The sequence below is a fragment of the Pleurodeles waltl genome, chromosome 2_1, assembly GCF_031143425.1.
Source record: "Pleurodeles waltl isolate 20211129_DDA chromosome 2_1, aPleWal1.hap1.20221129, whole genome shotgun sequence".
NCBI lineage: Eukaryota > Metazoa > Chordata > Amphibia > Caudata > Salamandridae > Pleurodeles > Pleurodeles waltl.
In genome coordinates, this window is record NC_090438.1 from 461,358,783 (window position 1) to 461,377,562 (window position 18,780).

At 44.6% G+C, this 18,780-nt stretch overlaps 1 protein-coding gene across 3 annotated transcripts in view; it reads right to left on the reverse strand.

The window, feature by feature from the left end:
• Positions 1-11,024: 11,024 nt before the first annotated feature.
• Positions 11,025-18,780, reverse strand: part of TAF7L (TATA-box binding protein associated factor 7 like) — a 238,510-nt gene continuing 230,754 nt past the window's right edge. For all 3 annotated transcript variants that reach the window (XM_069213409.1, XM_069213399.1, XM_069213392.1), the window contains exon 13: positions 11,025-12,249. In XM_069213409.1, the coding sequence (XP_069069510.1) occupies positions 12,205-12,249 (45 nt within the window). In that variant the 3' untranslated portion in view covers positions 11,025-12,204. The remainder of the gene's footprint in view (positions 12,250-18,780) is intronic.

Consider the following 18,780-nt stretch of genomic DNA (forward strand, 5'->3'; position numbering starts at 1 on the left):
AGAGAGATGGCCATGATAAGCCTTCCATGTTTGTGCTGTGAGGGGCGAGACGTTTAACAGTTGGGGGATCACTGTAATTTTAGGGGCGGGTGGGGGATTGGGGTGGTTTTAGGGGTGGGGTGGTAGGTCACGGTAATTTTAGGGGCGGGGTTGGGTAATTTTAGGGGTGGGGATGGGGGGGGGGTCGCAGTAATTTTAGGGGCGGGTGGGGGTGGTTTTAGAGGCGGGTGGGGTTAGCGGTAATTTTAGGGGTGGGGTTGGTTTTAGGGGCGGGCTGGGGGGGTCGTGGTTATTTTAGGGGTGGGGGGCTCAGGGGAGTCGCATGCTGGAACCATGCATGCTATTCCACGCATGCCTTTACCAGGAATGCCTTTACAACTAAAAATCATTAAGGCATTCGTGGTAAAGGCATTAGTGGTAACAACGCGGTCGTTAAGGCATACGTGGTTCCAGCATGCATTGTTCCGACATACATTCCTAGGCAGTTGTGTTTCACTGCATCCGAGTCGTTCCATAGGCCCAGTACTTTTAGAAGGCAGGTGTGAGCTCCCCAGTCCTTGTGAGATGTGTCCTTTGTTATTGTCACAGTTGGAGCTGGTGTCTTGAAAGCTCTCCCTTTGCTTATGTTTGTTGTGTTCAACCACTCTATCTCCCTTTGTACTTTTGCTGTGACAACCACTAGATCCTCCCAAGCTCCATGTGGCTTGTGACCATTTGCTGCAGACCCATTCCTGGAATGTGTAATCTTGCGTGAGGGATCAGTGGTATGCATGATGCCATCATACCCATGAGCTTCATGACAGTCCTCACTGTCAGACTGACCCATCTGGTGCAGATGAGTTTGTTTCTCTATGGCTTCTACCCTCTTTTGGGCTGGCTAAACCCTTGCCCTCCTGGGGTCTACTGTGGCTCCTAGGAACACCTTTACCTGCTCTGGTTGAGGTGATGACTTCTTCCAGTTTACTGTGAACCCCAGGAGTTCTAATCTGTGCATAACCGTTTGTATGTTCCTCTTGCATTTGCTCCTTAATTGTACCTTTATTAGCCTGTCGTCCAAGTATGGATAAACATGGATTCCTTGCCTTCTTAAGTGTGCTGCAACTGCGAAAAGACCTTGGTAAAGACACTTGGTGCAGATTTCATGCCGAAAGGCAGCACTGTGAATTGGTGGTGTTCCTTGTTTAACACAGCGGTTCCCAACCTGTGGTCCGCAGACCCCCAGGGGTCCGTGACACATTCCCAGGGGGTCCGCAGGCCTGGGCCGGGAGAAAGGCACTTCTCCAGCGGAGGCCTCTAACAGTAACGTGTGTTTTTATTTGTGCAGCAATGTAAAAGCCCTCAAAGTTCAGTGTACAACCAGCAGCTTTCCAGAGAACATAAAAGTGTGAATATAACTCTTGTGATTAATGTACCTGCTGGAGCAAGATGGGAGTTTTGTCTAGTGGCAGTTTTGACTAATCTAAGGTAGCGCAGATAGTTAATATGCATGCTGCAAAGAATAGTATTTTATGTGCACAGCACAGTGGGTTACTGCTTTTGTTACAGAGATTCTTTTGTTACTATGCAGTTTATAAATTACAATCATAACATAGCAGAGTGAGCTATGAACTGCCATCAAAGAGCTGTATGCAAATTGCATGGCACAAATTAGAAAGTTTGTTTTTCCTTTTCTCATTATCCTTATGCTGCTAAAAAAAAAAAAAAGGGTTTGCTTTCGTAGAAATACATTCTTATTATTAAAGTCAACGCTAACCACTGTTATGTTCTGAAACCTGAGTTTGTGCTTTTCCAGACCAAGCCCTCTTAGAAAATGCCTACCAGTGCTGAAGACATGTAAATCCTGTACCTTGTAGTCCCCTGTAAAGTGAACCAACACCCAACAGTGGTATGAGAGGTGCTATATAACATGTGACAGAAAGGCTAAGGCGATATGAGAGGCTATTGTGGTCTTACTGCTATTCCCCACCACATTTAAATGAAAAAAGCTTTCTCAGATCTCATATACCTAAAAAATAAAAACAGAAATCGACTGGGAGATGTAGAATCTGACCTGAGGATTCAGCCTTCCTGAACAAAACCAAATATTGAAAGGTTAGTTGCCAAGATGCAGCACCAACCTTCCCATTAAAATATTTAGATTTTTGCATATTTTTTCAATATAAAATAATTATATTATTAACAATTCGAGTATTTGTTTGCTGTGAACTTGTTTATGTATTTTGTGCGAATTACTGTTTTAATGTTTGAAATGTAAATTGTGCAAATTGCTTGGGTTCCCAGGCTTCTAGTAGTGATTCAGTGGGGGTCCTCAGGAGTCAAAAGGTTGGGAACCACTGGTCTAACACAAACCGGAGGTATTTCTTGTGGCCTTGGTCCATGGAATATGTAGGTACGCATCCTTTAGGTCTAGGGTAGTTATGTAATTTCCCTCCTGCAGTAGTGGGATTACCTCCTGCAGCTTTGTCATCTTAAAGTGCTGTGTTCATATGATTTGTTATATATATTTTTTTTATATAAACCGGAGGTCAAGGATTGGCCTTAAGGTTAGATCTTGTTTTAGGACTAGGAAATATGGTGAGTATTTCCCCATCCTCCTCTCTCGTGTTGGAATGAGTTCTATGGCTCTTTAAAAGTAGTTCTTTCATTTCTGTTCTGAATTGCTTTAGTTCTCTTTTGGATGACCTCACCTATGGAGGTCTTTGTGGGGACTTTGTTTAGTTTTATGCAGTATCCGTAGAAGATAATATTTAGGATCTGTTTGTCTGTGGTGATGTTTCTTCATTCCTGGAGAAACCTCTTGATTCTGCCCCCCAATGGTGCTGTGTTGGGCGTCCTTGACCTGGGAGTCATTTGTTTGAAGATCCAGCACTCCAGGGGGATGTCCCCTTCCTCTTGCCCTTCCTCAAAAGGGCTGCTATTGTTGATAAGCCTGTGGTTGTGTGGCTTGGACGGAAGACTCTTGTTACTGGACTTGTGGCTGCCTTGTATTAAAGTATGCCCTGCTCGTGAGCCATCTGTTGGGGGTGCTCCTTTTATGCGTGTCCCTGAACTGTAAAGGCTCCATTGCTCTTGCTGTCTCATTGTCCTTTTTTATTTGTTGTAGGGTGTCATCTATTGCCTGTCCGAATAGGGCGTCCCCTGTAAAAGGCATGTTTATTATTGATGCCTGTACCTCTGGCTCGAATCCTGAGATCCTGAGCCAGGCGTGTCGCCTTAGGGTGGTACCTGTGCATATCTGTCTGCTGGCCATATCTGTCACATCTAGTGCGAACTTTAGGCATGCATTTGCGATGCCCTTCCCTTCCTGAATAATCGCCTTGGCTCTTTCCTTGTATTCCTTTGGGAGGTGTTGTATGAGGTCTGCCATCGCTGGTGTTGTAGGGGTTCATAAAGGCATTGGAGTTGGCTATTCTACATTGCATGGCAGCCTCCCTTTCAACTGTTTTTCTGACCAGGTCCAGTCTCTTACTTTCTTTTTCAGCTTGTGGACCCGTGGAGGTGGGTGCGTTGTTCCTCTTCCTCGCAGAGTTCATGATAATAGAGTCTGCAAGGATATTGCCCTTAAAATATGTAGGGTCCTGCGTGGAGTGTTTGTATTTTTTCTCCACTTTGGGAGTGAGTGCCTTTGCATTAGCTGTTTCCCTATACGCCTCCTTACCATGATCCAGGCTGCTGGGCAGCATGGGCAAGTAAAGGTTTCCCTTTTGGGGGGTGGCAATAGTGTCTCTAGGAGGAAGCATGATCCTTCCTTCTGCTCTTCTTCCAGCTGTTCCCCATAGGTGAAAGCACCAGGCTGTTGTACATGGCCAGGTCATCCGGTGGAGATGGGTAGTTCTCTATACCCTCTACGGGTGAATTGATGTTGAGATCCTGTCATGTGTCCTTAAAATGGCAGGAATTGTCCAAGCCCTGAGGGTACTTATCATCTTGCTTCAAAGAACTCTTCCTGCTCTTCCTCCTGTGGTTCTGGGGTCGCTGGTGCCTCCAGCGCCTATTCAGCCTCCTCCACTGCCGAAGTTTGAGGTTTTCAATGGGACACAGAATTTTTTCAAGGAATTGTCTAATTTGTTTTTCTCTGGATGACATCGGCCATTTCTGTTTCCAGCTTTCCCTTTTTTCGTTTGAGCTATTGTGTCTGCAGGTCTGCTTTGTCAGACGACGAAGCTTTCCTTTTAGGGGCTGTGTGCTCTGGTGTCTGCCATTCTCTCCTTTTCCTTCACATTCAGGGGCTTTCGCTGATTCTTTCGATGATGACTTTGGCACCCTTTAGTCAGGCTCTGTTTGGCTCTTTCGGTCTTTGCTGACCTTCGGTCACTGTTGTCTTTGGCGCCAAGGCTGGAATTAGGGTCCAAGCCTTTTGGCGGCTTTACCTTTTTATGGGCGAGCGCAAAGCTCTCCGTCACATTCTGTAATCTCTCTTTGGGCTTCAAACCACGCCCATGTGACGTCAGTCACTTACATTGGTTTGTGGGTTTGCCTTTAAAATCCGCTTGCTTTCATTTGTGAAAGGCATACATATTTCATGCCTTTTCCGGTGTTTAGCCCACCTACACAGCACTGGTAAACTACTAAAAACTTGCGAGTCTCGATGTTTTCAGCCTGGTGTCCGGACTACATTATCTGTTAATTTTCCACGCAGCGTGATCGCGCTGCATTTTACATAGTGCGATTGCGCTGCGTTGTTTTTTTCTTTACTACGCTAATAGCTCTAACTCGTTTCATTTGTGTTGGCTTGTTGATAGTCTGTGACTGCTTATTTACTCACAATTTGAAGAACTCTGGGGCACCCTAGTGGTTTGAAGCATAGGCCAAAACAGGAATGCTCGGGGTCACAACAGAAGGAACAAGTGACGTTCACTTTACCGGATGTTCCCAAAGCGCGTACGGGCCGTTCCATTCTTTCTTTTATCACACAGATACAACAAAGGCAAGGCAGGGAAGCCGTGAGAGACGTTGCACAGCACATGTATAGCAATTAAAGCGTTCCTCATCCGTGAGCATTTCCGAGCTCTCCCATCAGATGACTAGTACGACTATACCATATGACATGACTGCAGAGAGAGCAGGAAAAGAAAGGCGTCTGTGTTATCAAGCATACTCTATAAACATCGCTGCTAAAGTCTCAGTACCACGAAGTGTGCTAAACTTTAGTCACGGTATTGATGTCTCCAAACTTCTCAGCCATACAATGCATTTATTTTGAGTTTGTCATTCTGCGTTCACTGCGCAGTAGTTGTGCTCATGGTAAGATGCCAACCTTAAACTAAACAGAGTTTCTCCTTTACCTTTAGGTGTGACTGAGTGTAACTCGCAGTGCAACACAATTTAATTTGAAATATATGTATGCTTGCAGTGATATCACAAAGTGGTAATGGTAAATACCACACTGCAAAAGTATTTGCATGAAATATCCACGCCTGTCAATTGCTCCGCATAACCCCCAGCAGTGCATCAAGCCACCAAACTGGCAAAGGAAACTTCCAGAAATCAAGCAACATCTGACCTCACATACCATGAGGCTTGTGCTGCTCTTCTGTGCACATTGCTGGGGTGAATTAAAATCATCTTAAGAGGTATTCTGTTTGTTTTATCACATTCCTATTTTATGCACGGAGACATTAAGTGATGTGCACATTCACAGGCTAGTCACTCGACTCCAAGACTCGAACCTATTTCCCCAGCTGCAAAGTCTGAAGTTCTGCCCATAGTCACATCTCGATGCTTCATCCTCTGAGCTAAAGCCCTAAAGACTGTTTTACAGCCAGCAATGTATGTTGCTTTACGTCTCCTTTGAATCCAAAACAAACTCCTTGTAAAGTAAATGAACCGTTTTTTTTAGGGTTGAGCGCACAAGCGCTCCATCCATGTTGTAATGTCTCTTTAGGCTTTTAACCACGCCCATGTTACGCCTGTCACTTTCATTGCTTCGTGGGCTTGCCTGTTTAAATCCTCTTGATTTCATTAGTGAAAGGCATGCATACCTCATGTCTTTTCCACTCTTTAGCCCTCCTCAAGCACACCGGCTAACTACTGAAAACAAACGAGGGTCCATGTTTTCAGCATGGTTTCCGGACTACTTTATCTTTTTATCTTCTAAGCAACGCGATTGCTCTGGGTTTTACATAGCGCAATTGCGCTCAGTGTTTTGTTTTTCAATTTCAGCGTGATTGTGCTGCATTTTACATAGCACCATTGCGCTAGTTTTTTTCCTTTTAATTTGTGTGGCAAGAAAAGTCCGGTTAAGAGTTTGCAACACTAATAGCTCTAACAGCGAGCGAATGCAAGACCCGTTGCACTGCAAATGCTTGTTATTCTTGGCGTCCCTCGACCCCTTCTTCTGCACTGGACCTTCTCAGTTTGTGACTCAAAGATTTTGACGTTCGAGTCTCCCCCTCTTGCTGTTTGGGCCTCCTCCACATTCTCCTCTTTGTCACTCGAGAGGCCTAGGTGCCAGAATGACTCTGGTTTTTGGGACATGGTGTAGTGTTCTAGTCTTTGTCTGCGTCGTACCTTTAGTGTTTTCGGCAAAAATTCTGCGCAGTCCTCATCCTTGAGGTAAACTGGCAGGCAAAGGTTGCAGACCGTGTGGGGGTCCCTTTTTGCATAGTTGTGGTGGCACTTTGGGCAAATTTAAAAGGGGTATTTTCCATAGCCCTTTCTTGCCCCCTCTCTTCATTCTCAGTCAGTGGTGGGTCCGCTTTCTACCCTGGTAACCCTGATGGAGTACGCAGGTGTTTTTCTGTGGTGTCCTCCAAAGGGGCACGAGGCTGTTTCCCAGCAGCGTCCCCCAGTGGGTTGCGGCGAGGTCTCCCTTCTCCTCTTGCTGGTATTGTTGTCTCCTTCACGTAGACTTCCGAGTTTCCTTTCTTTTTCAAAAGGACCTATAAAAAAACGTATTTTTTCAAAAAGATTATCGGAGCTCCTCCATCGTGCCAACAGAGGAAAAAATAATCTGAAGATGGAAGCCACTCACAGGAACTTCCGGGCGCCATCTGGCGTCACACAGAGGACGGACCAAGCACCAAAGGAAAAGGAAAAAAAAAAAAAAAAAGACTAGAAAACAACTTTCCAGGCCCAACCTATAGATGGAAGAGTAATGCACAGCAAGTGAATCCAGTAAAGGATTCATGCTGCAAATCACAGTTGTAGGAAGTTGGCTCTGTATGTGCTATTTCAAAGTAAGGAATAGCATGCACAGAGTCCAAGGGTTCCCCTTAGAGGTAAAATAGTGGTAAAAAGAGATAATACTAATGCTCTATTTTGTGGTAGTGTGGTCGAGCAGTAGGCTTATCCAAGGAGTAGTGTTAAGCATTTGTTGTACATACACATAGACAATAAATGAGGTACACACACTCAGAGACAAATCCAGCCAATAGGTTTTGTATAGAAAAATATCTTTTCTTAGTTTATTTTAAGAACCACAGGTTCAAATTTAACATGTAATATCTTGTTTGAAAGGTATTGCAGGTAAGTACATTAGGAACTTTGAATCATTTCAATTGCATGTATACTTTTCAAGTTATTCACAAATAGCTATTTTAAAAGTGGACACAGTGCAATTTTCACAGTTCCTGGGGGAGGTAAGTTTTTGTTAGTTTTACCAGGTAAGTACGACACTTACAGGGTTCAGTTCTTGGTCCACGGTAGCCCACCGTTGGGGGTTCAGAGCAACCCCAAAGTTACCACACCAGCAGCTCAGGGCCGGTCCGGTGCAGAGTTCAAAGTGGTGCCCAAAACGCATAGGCTCCAATGGAGAGAAGGGGGTGCCCCGGTTCCAGTCTGCCAGCAGGTAAGTACCCGCGTCTTCGGGGGGCAGACCAGGGGGGTTTTGTAGGGCACCGGGGGGGGGACACAAGCCCACACAGAAATTTCACCCTCAGCGGCGCGGGGGCGGCCGGGTGCAGTGTTAGAACAAGCGTCGGGTTCGCATTGGAAGTCAATGAGAGATCAAGGGATCTCTTCAGCGCTGCAGGCAGGCAAGGGGGGGGCTTCCTCGGGGAAACCTCCACTTGGGCAAGGGAGAGGGACTCCTGGGGGTCACTTCTGCAGTGAAAGTCCGGTCCTTCAGGTCCTGGGGGCTGCGGGTGCAGGGTCTTTTCCAGGCGTCGGGACTTAGGTTTCAGAGAGTCGCGGTCAGGGGAAGCCTCGGGATTCCCTCTGCAGGCGGCGCTGTGGGGGCTCAGGGGGGACAGGTTTTGGTACTCACAGTCGTAGAGTAGTCCGGGGGTCCTCCCTGAGGTGTTGGTTCTCCACCAGCCGAGTCGGGGTCGCCGGGTGCAGTGTTGCAAGTCTCACGCTTCTTGCGGGGAGATTGCAGGGTTCTTTAAAGCTGCTCCTTTGGATAAAGTTGCAGTCTTTTTGGAGCAGGTCCGCTGTCCTCGGGAGTTTCTTGTCGTCGTCGAAGCAGGGCAGTCCTCAAAGGATTCAGAGGTCGCTGGTCCCTTTGGGAGGCGTCGCTGGAGCAGAGTTCTTTGGAAGGCAGGAGACAGGCCGGTGAGTTTCTGGAGCCAAGGCAGTTGTTGTCTTCTGGTCTTCCTCTGCAGGGGTTTTCAGCTAGGCAGTCCTTCTTCTTGTTGTTGCAGGAATCTAATTTTCTAGGGTTCAGGGTAGCCCTTAAATACTAAATTTAAGGGCGTGTTTAGGTCTGGGGGGTTAGTAGCCAATGGCTACTAGCCCTGAGGGTGGGTACACCCTCTTTGTGCCTCCTCCCAAGGGGAGGGGGTCACAATCCTAACCCTATTGGGGGAATCCTCCATCTGCAAGATGGAGGATTTCTAAAAGTTAGAGTCACCTCAGCTCAGGACACCTTAGGGGCTGTCCTGACTGGCCAGTGACTCCTCCTTGTTATTCTCATTATTTTCTCCGGCCTTGCCGCCAAAAGTGGGGGCCGGGGCCGGAGGGGGCGGGCAACTCCACTAGCTGGAGTGTCCTGCGGTGCTGTGACAAAGGGGTGAGCCTTTGAGGCTCACCGCCAGGTGTTACAGCTCCTGCCTGGGGGAGGTGTTAGCATCTCCACCCAGTGCAAGCTTTGTTACTGGCCTCAGAGTGACAAAGGCACTCTCCCCATGGGGCCAGCAACATGTCTCTAGTGTGGCAGGCTGCTGGAACTAGTCAGCCTACACAGACAGTCGGTTAAGTTTCAGGGGGCACCTCTAAGGTGGGGCGTATTTTGCAATAAAATGTACACTGGCATCAGTGTGCATTTATTGTGCTGAGAAGTTTGATACCAAACTTCCCAGTTTTCAGTGTAGCCATTATGGTGCTGTGGAGTTCGTGCAAAACAGACTCCCAGACCATATACTCTTATGGCTACCCTGCACTTACAATGTCTAAGGTTTTGCTTAGACACTGTAGGGGCACAGTGCTCATGCACTGGTACCCTCACCTATGGTATAGTGCACCCTGCCTTAGGGCTGTAAGGCCTGCTAGAGGGGTGTCTTACCTATACTGCATAGGCAGTGAGAGGCTGGCATGGCACCCTGAGGGGAGTGCCATGTCGACTTACTCATTTTGTTCTCACTAGCACACACAAGCTGGTAAGCAGTGTGTCTGTGCTGGATGAGGTGTCTCTAGGGTGGCATAATACATGCTGCAGCCCTTAGAGACCTTCCCTGGCATCAGGGCCCTTGGTACCAGAGGTACCAGTTACAAGGGACTTATCTGGGTGCCAGGGTGGGCCAATTGTGGAATCAAAAGTACAGGTTAGGGAAAGAACACTGGTGCTGGGGCCTGGTTAGCAGGCCTCAGCACACTTTCAAAGTAAAACATAGCATCAGCAAAGGCAAAAAGTCAGGGGGTAACCATGCCAAGGAGGCATTTCCTTACAACAGTGTAATCCGGCCAAAATATATGATAGAGACCACATAAACGGTGACTATCATGAAGTGCTGCTATGCATATGAAGGGGTAGCAAGGTAAACCCCACTCTCGGTCAGTCTTGCCCTGAGAGAGCTGGGATTATTAGGGGGATTCCATATGAACAGCTCAGGGAGGAGTACATTATCAATAATTCACAAACCTTTAAGTACATAGAGCTGAGATGTGCAGGCAGGTATATAGAAAGGATGCAAAATATACAGTAAATATCGACCTTGAAAAATACTGTCGGAACCCACGAAGAAGAAAGTGACTTACAGGTGTATGGGACGTAGGTAAATAACTCACTGAAATAAAAAAATAGACAAATGTGAAATGGGAAGAAGGGTTAGGTCTTCTGGCCAATGGGAGGAGGCAAAATAATCCGAAAGAGGTGACAGTTAAAGCAGGGTTTAAATTGGCGCAGTTTATTCTACTACACTGAACATATTACACCAGAGTCTGCCTCAGGACATTCAGATTTGTGCAACTGGATTGCTGCTGAGGGTTACTTTTACAAACTTGGGAGGGTGCAAAAATCAACAGGTTGTGGAGCAAAGTAAGAGAAAACCTGTCAAAATCATGCTACAAGGAACATGGGGTGAACAGTCACCCGAAATAAATAAAACAATTCTGTGATAAGACTAGTGGTCGCTAGATGAAGCACTGTCAAACTATGGGCGTGGAAAGCCAATACCCACTTTTAGAGACTGGTGTAGAAACAGGGATTGGTGCATGGCAGCGGATGAAATATACAAAACCACAGGCTGTTCCCGTAAACACTAAAAAATATGGGGAAGGTGGTGCGAACACCACACAATATGTCCACAAGAAAAACGCAGCGAGGGTGGAGATAGGAGGTGGGAAAAGCAGCCAGGAATAAACCTCCCTTCAAGGGATGACCTAATTGACATTACAATCTGCTTAAACATAACCTGTGTTACCATATTCCTACAGAAGCACTATGAATACTTGGAAGATATTATGTTACATTGTGCCTGCTGCAAAGTGTGTTTTCAAGTACGAATTGCTAAATGTATACTGTGTATGATGCTCAAGAATGTCATTCAGTTCAAATGCCCAAGTATCAGCACCAGAAATGCAAGTTATTTCAGATTTCCTGAGTAAATTGCACTTAAGTCATGAAAAAAGACACGAAATTCCAGAAGTATCAGTCATGTTTTTAATAACAAGTTTACATGTGTTTTGCTGTATTTTCCCAAAAAGACATTTTTAACAGCAGGAATAATTAGGCCATTTTCAAATGCTAATATAAAACAAGTTTTTAACACAACCCAAGACATACTTCTGGGATAAACAACTTGTAACAAGACAATGGGCATAATCTGACAGAAGTTGGCACTAAGTTTTAAAAATCAAAATGTATGGAAAGCCCTGCGAAAGCTTTAAGTTCCGTATTTCATCAAAACAAAATATCCGAACAGCCAGTCCCTGTTGCTTTTAACTCGATTCTCTTACTTCACAGAATTTCACTCCTATACTACAATGCCAACACCACCTCTCTTCCAGTCTCCACAGGACACCTAATTAGATCCAACTCTTCAATTCCACGACAACAAAATACTTGGGAATAGAAACAGTGCAGAGAAGAGCCAGACAGAAGAGCAGAGAATGCCTGAAAATACACTTCCTGTTGATTCACAGATGTACTTTCGCCCATGCCAATTACAAGATTACTTTAAAAAAAGAGACGAACAGCTTATCACAGCTGCAAGTTTGTTTCATTCACTGCTATGGCAGCACATTTAACCTCCCTCAAAATGTTTTACTATAGCCTTAGAACCCGCTGTAGCGGGATCTACCGGCTATTGGCCTTTAACAAGAGAGAGGGCCTTTAATATCCGGTAGAGCCCGCTACGGCAGGTTCTAAGGCTATTAGAACATTCTGCCATTAGAGGGCAGAATGTTCAATGTAAATAAAACAAAGGCTTCACGGAACCGGAGTGGATTAAAATTCCCTCAGACTCTGTAAGGCTTTGTTCACAGCCGTTGCTGTGAACAAAGAAGATTGGAATGTTGGTGCTCTGGGCTTTTACCGGCCAGTAAAAGCCCGGAGCACTCCATTGTTTTCAATGGAGCTGCCAACATTTCAATTAATTATTTTAAAAACACTATTCAGATTAGCATACCCTTTTCATAATGCAGATTTTAAATCTTATCTTTGCTATGATAGGTTATACTTAAGCACAGAAAATGTGCAGTACCTAATCAGGACATTCAGAGAAAGGTGGGAACCAAAGGTTGTTTTAGAGACCGGGGTTTTTGACGAAGATTGACTGCAGTTGCCGGTTCTTTCGGGGAACAGTGTTCCTGATCTACAGTCTCTACTCACTTCTCTATTAGCGATTCCAATTGTTCCTGGAGTGAGGACAGCTGTAAACAAAAGGGAGAAAATAAGATATTTCATAATCAACCTTTTTTTCTGTAAATAGTTTTAAAAGGCAAAAAGGGATGCCAGTGCTTCAAACTGTCTAAGTAAACATCACACAACCAGGCTGTTCAATTGCACAAATTCCAAAATTCCATCAGGTTTATGCCAACATACTGTCGAACGTTAGGTTTTACAACACAAAATAAAGAATAAAATAAATACTCCACTTCATTCTAAAATAGTTAATTTATTTTCTCATCCTAATATTGTTTTACTGCCATGGAGCAAAAACAAGAAAAACATTCTAGCTAAGGGGTGTAGTTGCCATGTGAGGTAACATGCAGTGACCAATGTTGCCAACAAAATACTGGCCATACCAAGGGCTTGCAAAGGTTGCAGCAAGGAGCCAGTGCACCGTAGAGTTTATCGTGTTCTCTGAGGAAGTGGCAAATACTGTGTGTGGCAATTTTAGAAACAAGTAGAATCACGTAATCCCATCTTCGAAAGAAGTCAGCCAGTTGCATACTCCAATACATGAAGACAATTCTATTACAATCTTCTTGAAGCATCGTGATCAATAGGCACTCATTCAAGAAGCCCAAGGAATCCACACCAGCCCATGTCCTGAGGGACCTCAAAGGTTAGAGGTCGAACCATGACAACATTATGAGGAAGAAGTGAATTAAACAGTGATTCACAAAGGAGTCCTCAGGGTTACATCTTACATCATAATGGAGACGGCCCTTAGTGAAACCTAGTGCACACCTTGACCACAGAACATTGAAGGTGGGGTGTCTAATAACGCAGACTCCTCCCCTACGTGGACTGCTTTGAAAATAGTGGACTAGTGACTCTGAACTACATTTTTTTAAATACAGAAACCTTTGTTTTTAAATTATTCAGGTGGAGGAAGAGATGGACTCACATCTGTTCAATTTGGAGTAATTGCACTCACTATGATTTATCACGGTCTGTTTGCTGTTGGGAGCATAGCTTTAGCACCCGTTGTCAAAAACATGCTATAGACTGGAAGTAACTTGTTAATGTGCTCTGTGGTAAACTGACAAAATACAAAAACAAAAGCCTAACTATAACATCCCTGTAACCTTCGTTTTTTTTTTTTTTTTAGTGAAGTTCTGTTTTTTGTTGTTTTTTTTAAGTAAACTAATTTTCATTACTATACGTTATTCCAACCACCACTGCGCATGGCTTTCAGCGAGGATTGGCCGAAAGGCTTGGCCTGTGGCCAACCCTTATAACCACCTAAAGCCACACTGTGCATGACCTCGGCCGAGCGCAGCGGGGGTTGGCCGTTGGTCGCAGGGCTTGGTCTGCGGCTAGTCCCTGCTGCCAACCCTTGTAACCGCCCAACCCTATACTGAGCACGGTCTTTGACCCAGTGGGTTTGTGAGGGCCTAAGAGAATATAAGTGGGTCTATGAAAGAGTTTGTGAGTGTCTGACAGTGTATGTATTAGAGTATGAGTGTGCGTCTGAATATATATATATATATATTTTTTTTTTAAATCAGCAGGGTTTGAGACTGTCACAACGTTACACAGGGTGCCGCGCTGACATTGTGACAACAAATGTTTAACCTTTTTAAACTAATAAAGGGTCCTTCAGGCACCCATAAATAATACCCATGGGGTCAGAGTACCTCTACCCTGACCCCTTCTATTGTTTTGTCCCTCAATTTCCATCCCCTGGGACTGTTGTCTTGTTCAGAAAAAGGAGGCTGCAGCTTTCTGAACAGGTTGCGGACAGCCAATCACACTATTCCTTCTCACATGTGAAGTCGCAACACTCCGCGCATGAGTCACGATGGATCTGTGCCCCTATATATACATAAATGTGTTTTCCACAAAATTACAAGAAAACCACTGAATGGATTCACACCAGATCACAAAAAGGTCGCTTTCCGGACCAGGACTTACCATTCTGCCAAATTAAATTCCGTTCAGTGGTTCAGGCGTCGTGATTGTTCAAAACCCCTATGGCAAAATTAATGGGGGAAAAGCATTTTGGGACCCCGCACCAGCCCTTTTTCTCACCCCCGCTTGACAGATCACCCCAAAACTTTCCAGACAGCAGCTCAAGTGAGCACCGTATTTTCTTTTCTATTCACTCTGCAGTTATAGTTAGGGTTAACAGAGATAGTGATTGCTTGGATTTTTGTCTCTTAATAACTGCACCCTTTTGACAAATCTCCACTAAACTTTGTAGAAGTGTTGCAGCGGTTATGTTTTCGGAGGATTGAAAGTTTTGTGGCGTTGGGTCAAGAGGGTAAAAAGAAAAAAGGGGAGGTCCCAAAACATGCTTGAAATCTAATACATTTTACACAGACTTTTGTATTTAAGGGAGCGGCAAAACAGCTGAACGGATTATAATAAAATTTCACAGCAATGTACTTTAGACTATGTAGATGATTCTTTAGGGTTGAGCCTGCGAGTGCATGCGCTAGTACATGATTCTTGCTTGTTTTGCTACTGCAAGTGATGTTATGAAGTGGTTATGAATTTATAAGGGACAGCAACTTAGTGATATATTGTAGCACAATACTACTTAAAGTAGCAAGGAAGCCTAAAAAATAAACTAGACTGCATATTTTAAGTTTCAGATTTACTACCTGAACAACTGAAAGACCCATTTATGGTCAAATGCAAATGGAAACCTAAAGAAATTACATAACAAATGGAATACATCTTAATCTATATAAGTTTTCTTTTCATGCTCTCTGGCTCAGAGGCTGAAAAAAGTGTGTAAGGAGAGCCGCTACTTTTTGAAGGTGGTGAAAAAATTGTAAATGAAAGTTATAACTATAGTTTCAAAATGTTTAAGGTTTGTGTAGTTTAAACTTTGGTTTGTATAGGGGAAAAAAGATTTCCTAGCTGTAACTAAGTTTTAACCTTTGTTTTCTCAATTTTAGGCGTAAAATGACAAGTCTTTACCACTCCACTCTGAAGAGCAGTAAAGATAGTGAAACATGTGTCAGGGATTGCTTTTATTCATTCCAGGTTGCCGTGGATGGAATTCTACCAATCCAAAGCTGTAATACTGTGCCTAGAGTGGTAAAAGGCTTTTGTCCTTTTACAGCTCAGCATGGGAGGCACTGTGCTAATCCTATGTTTAAAGACTTTGCTGTGCAAATAGCAAAATACTTTGCCCCTTTCTAGATCAGCGTGGACGGCGCTGTGCTAATCCTATGCCTGAAAGCACTGCTAGAAAAACAGGCATTTAGGTGGGCAGATTTAGAGTGTCGCTGGTGTGATACGGTGCTCTATACAAGAGCTGCTCTCCACCTAAACTTGAGAACTATCCACATGTATGTTTCTTTTTTGCTTAATTTATGTGGCACTCCAAGCCAGAAAGGGTATAGTTTTGAATATGGCAGTCAACAGTAGGTAGTTATACTTCGGACCTAGTTTCTATAGGAAAGCGTTGCTTGTTTTGCCAATAACGTGGGCACCATTTGACGCATCTTTGCAAAATTTTCGAAACTAGTAGGACAGTCAGTTCAGCTGTTATGTTGAAAGTTTCGGGATGATTCCCCATGCAATTTCCCATAGGGATTGTGAACATGACCACAGCCCGAACCACTGGACTGAATTACACCAAATTTGGCAGAAAGGTTTCTCTTGGTCCAGAAAGAGCCCTTTTTGTCATTTGGTGTCCATCCATTCAGTAGTTTTGGCGTAATTAAAGAAAAAATAAATATAGATATCTAGGTGAAGCCTAAGCACAGATCTCATGGTGAGATCCGATTGGCTGTTAGCACTTCAACCATGTAGCCATCTTGGGACCAATATACATGATAGCACACTCTTAATGATCTACAGAGCTGAAAACTAAAAACTTATATGTAGTGGGAAAAAATGCACTTCAAGGAGTATCAATCTATATCTATCGATATATATATCCATCCATCCTACTGGCAGTCACCAGTAGGTAGTTATAGTTAGGACCAAGTTTCTATATAAAAAACATTTTTTCCCCTTTCCTATATCTTTGGAGCCGCTTGACTTTACACAAAACGTAAAAAAAGAAAAAAAAAAAAGTCCCGTTAGCTGCTGCCTGGAATGCTACGGGGTGATCCGTCCGGTGGGGGCAGGGGGTGGGGACGAAGCCCACCCAGGACATAGCAGTTTGTTCTGATTTGGCAGGAAGGAAGGTCCTTATCCAGAAAGAGTGCAAAAATCCAGGGGCGGCTCCAGCTATGTCCTGGGGAGCCCACCCCCAGGACATAGCGGTTTGCTCTGACTTGGCAGCAGTTGCCACCAAGTCAGAGCAAACACTCCACTCGCAGCAAGTGAGAGCTGTTTAAACAGGCAGGGAAACCGAGGAAACAATTGCTCTCATGGAGAGGGAGCTGCATGTTTAACAGCTCCCTCTCTATGACAGCAATGCCAGGACGAGCCTTCAGGCTCCCCTGTGGTTCCCAACACACACTGGGTGCCCTGCTGCACTACCAGGATTGATGGGTGGGTCACCCGGGATAGGGTCCCAGGGGCTGAACATGGCTGGGGGAAGAGGGCCGCACGGTCTCCCTCCCACATATGCAAAAAGTAAATGGTGAGGCCCGGGCCCTGGGGGATGGGTCCCAGGGGCCGAAATAAGTTGGGGGACGGACCGTGTGGTCCCCTCTCCTAGAAAATAAATGAATATTAAAAAGCTGGGCCCCAGAGAATGGGATCCCAGGGGCCAAAAGCGGCCTGGAGAAGGAGGCCACACTACCGCCCACAAAAAAAAGAAGAAAAAAAGAAAGAAAAAGACAGGGCCGTTCTGGCTAGGATGCTCTGCTCACTTGACAGAAATTAAACCTTAACAGGACGTGCCAAACGTGGTGGAGTTTTTTTTTCTCATGCGTGGCTTGCCAAGGGCAAGTTAGCGAGCACAAGCGTGAAGTGGCGCCCCCAGCATTGTCTTCGGCCACTAGGAAGGCACTCATCAGGATTTTCTCACTGCAAATGGTCGCAGACAGTCATGATCATTTGCGGTGAGAAAGCTGACGCTCGCATAGAAAATCTACTTGAGTGGCAGCAAAATCAATTCGGGCAGCAGCACCCTCTGGTGTACCACGTGGTGCTGCTCTCGCTGATTTTTCAGCGCAGAACGAGCCCTCGAAGCTAAAAATCAGCACAAGCTATGCAAGGTGCCAATTTCCAACCAGTCACGGAACTCTGCAGAATCTCATGTAGCTCTGTAAAACTCCACAAGTGTCAACCAACCCACACTACAAATCACTTTCCAAGAGAGTGTGCAGTAACTGCACTCGAGGTAGTATTAATAAGAGATGTAAACATGTATCTCAAAAGTAGCACATGTATGTATGTTTAATTTTCAGTAACTACCAGTTATGTTATATTATTTGTTTTTCTAAAGCGCGCTATCACCTGTGAGTTTGTTAACAGCGTTGATTACACAAAGCTAGAGTTCAGGGATAGCCATTCACAATTGTAGTTACGTTTTGTTTTTTTTGTACAACAAACCATTTAAGATATCCCATTGCCTGCAAGAATTTACTACATTTCTCAGACCTGACTGATGGAGTGATGAGAAAGAAGTGTTAGAGACCTGTGTCCCAATCTCTGTGGAGACTTGAAGAGGACTATAATAGCACACTATCTCTAGGAGGAAATTAACATGACTATCATAACAATTTTTCTACAGGGACTTGAACTATATAATCACACACTATCACTGCAGGAACATGAATGTGATTATCATAAATCTTCTCTACGGGACTTCAAAATGACACGATATCTCTGTAGTGATCGGGGCACCCCGTAATCACTCATGGGTACCTGGGCATCACTATATTCACACACCAGCTATGCAGGGAATTGAGAATAAATAACCTGACACACTTCCTCAACAGGGACTTAAATAGGACTATAGTTAATTCACTATTCCTAGGGGGACTTCAGCAAGAGTTAAATCAAACACTACATCTGTGATGACCTGGGCATCAATACAATCACACACTATATCTGCATCAACTTTTGAATGACCAACAAACACTTTCTCAGCAGGAACATGACTATCAATAACACTATCTCTGCAGGGACTTGAACACAAGTTTAATGACACACTATCTCTGTGGTAACGTGGGCATCGCCATAATCACACAATATCTCTATGGTAACCTGGGCATCACTATAATCCCACACTATCTCTGCGGAAACTTGAGTATGATTAATCTAACATGCTATTTCAACAAGGACTTAACTAAGGGGAGAGGTTGTGGCATAACGGCCAGAGCTGACAAATGTGGAATCAGGATCGATTCTCGGTGTTGGCTCATCATCCTGTGATTCTTGGTTAATCACATAGGGCCTGATTTGGATATTAGCAGATGGGTTACTCCGTCACAACAGTGACGGATATCCCATCCGCTGAAATCTAAATCCCATAGAATACAATGGGATTTAGATTTCGGCTGAAGGGATATCTGTCACCATTGTGACTGAGTAACCTGTCCGTCAATATCTAAATCAGGCCCTTAATCTCCTCATGCCATGAGATTGCACCATAT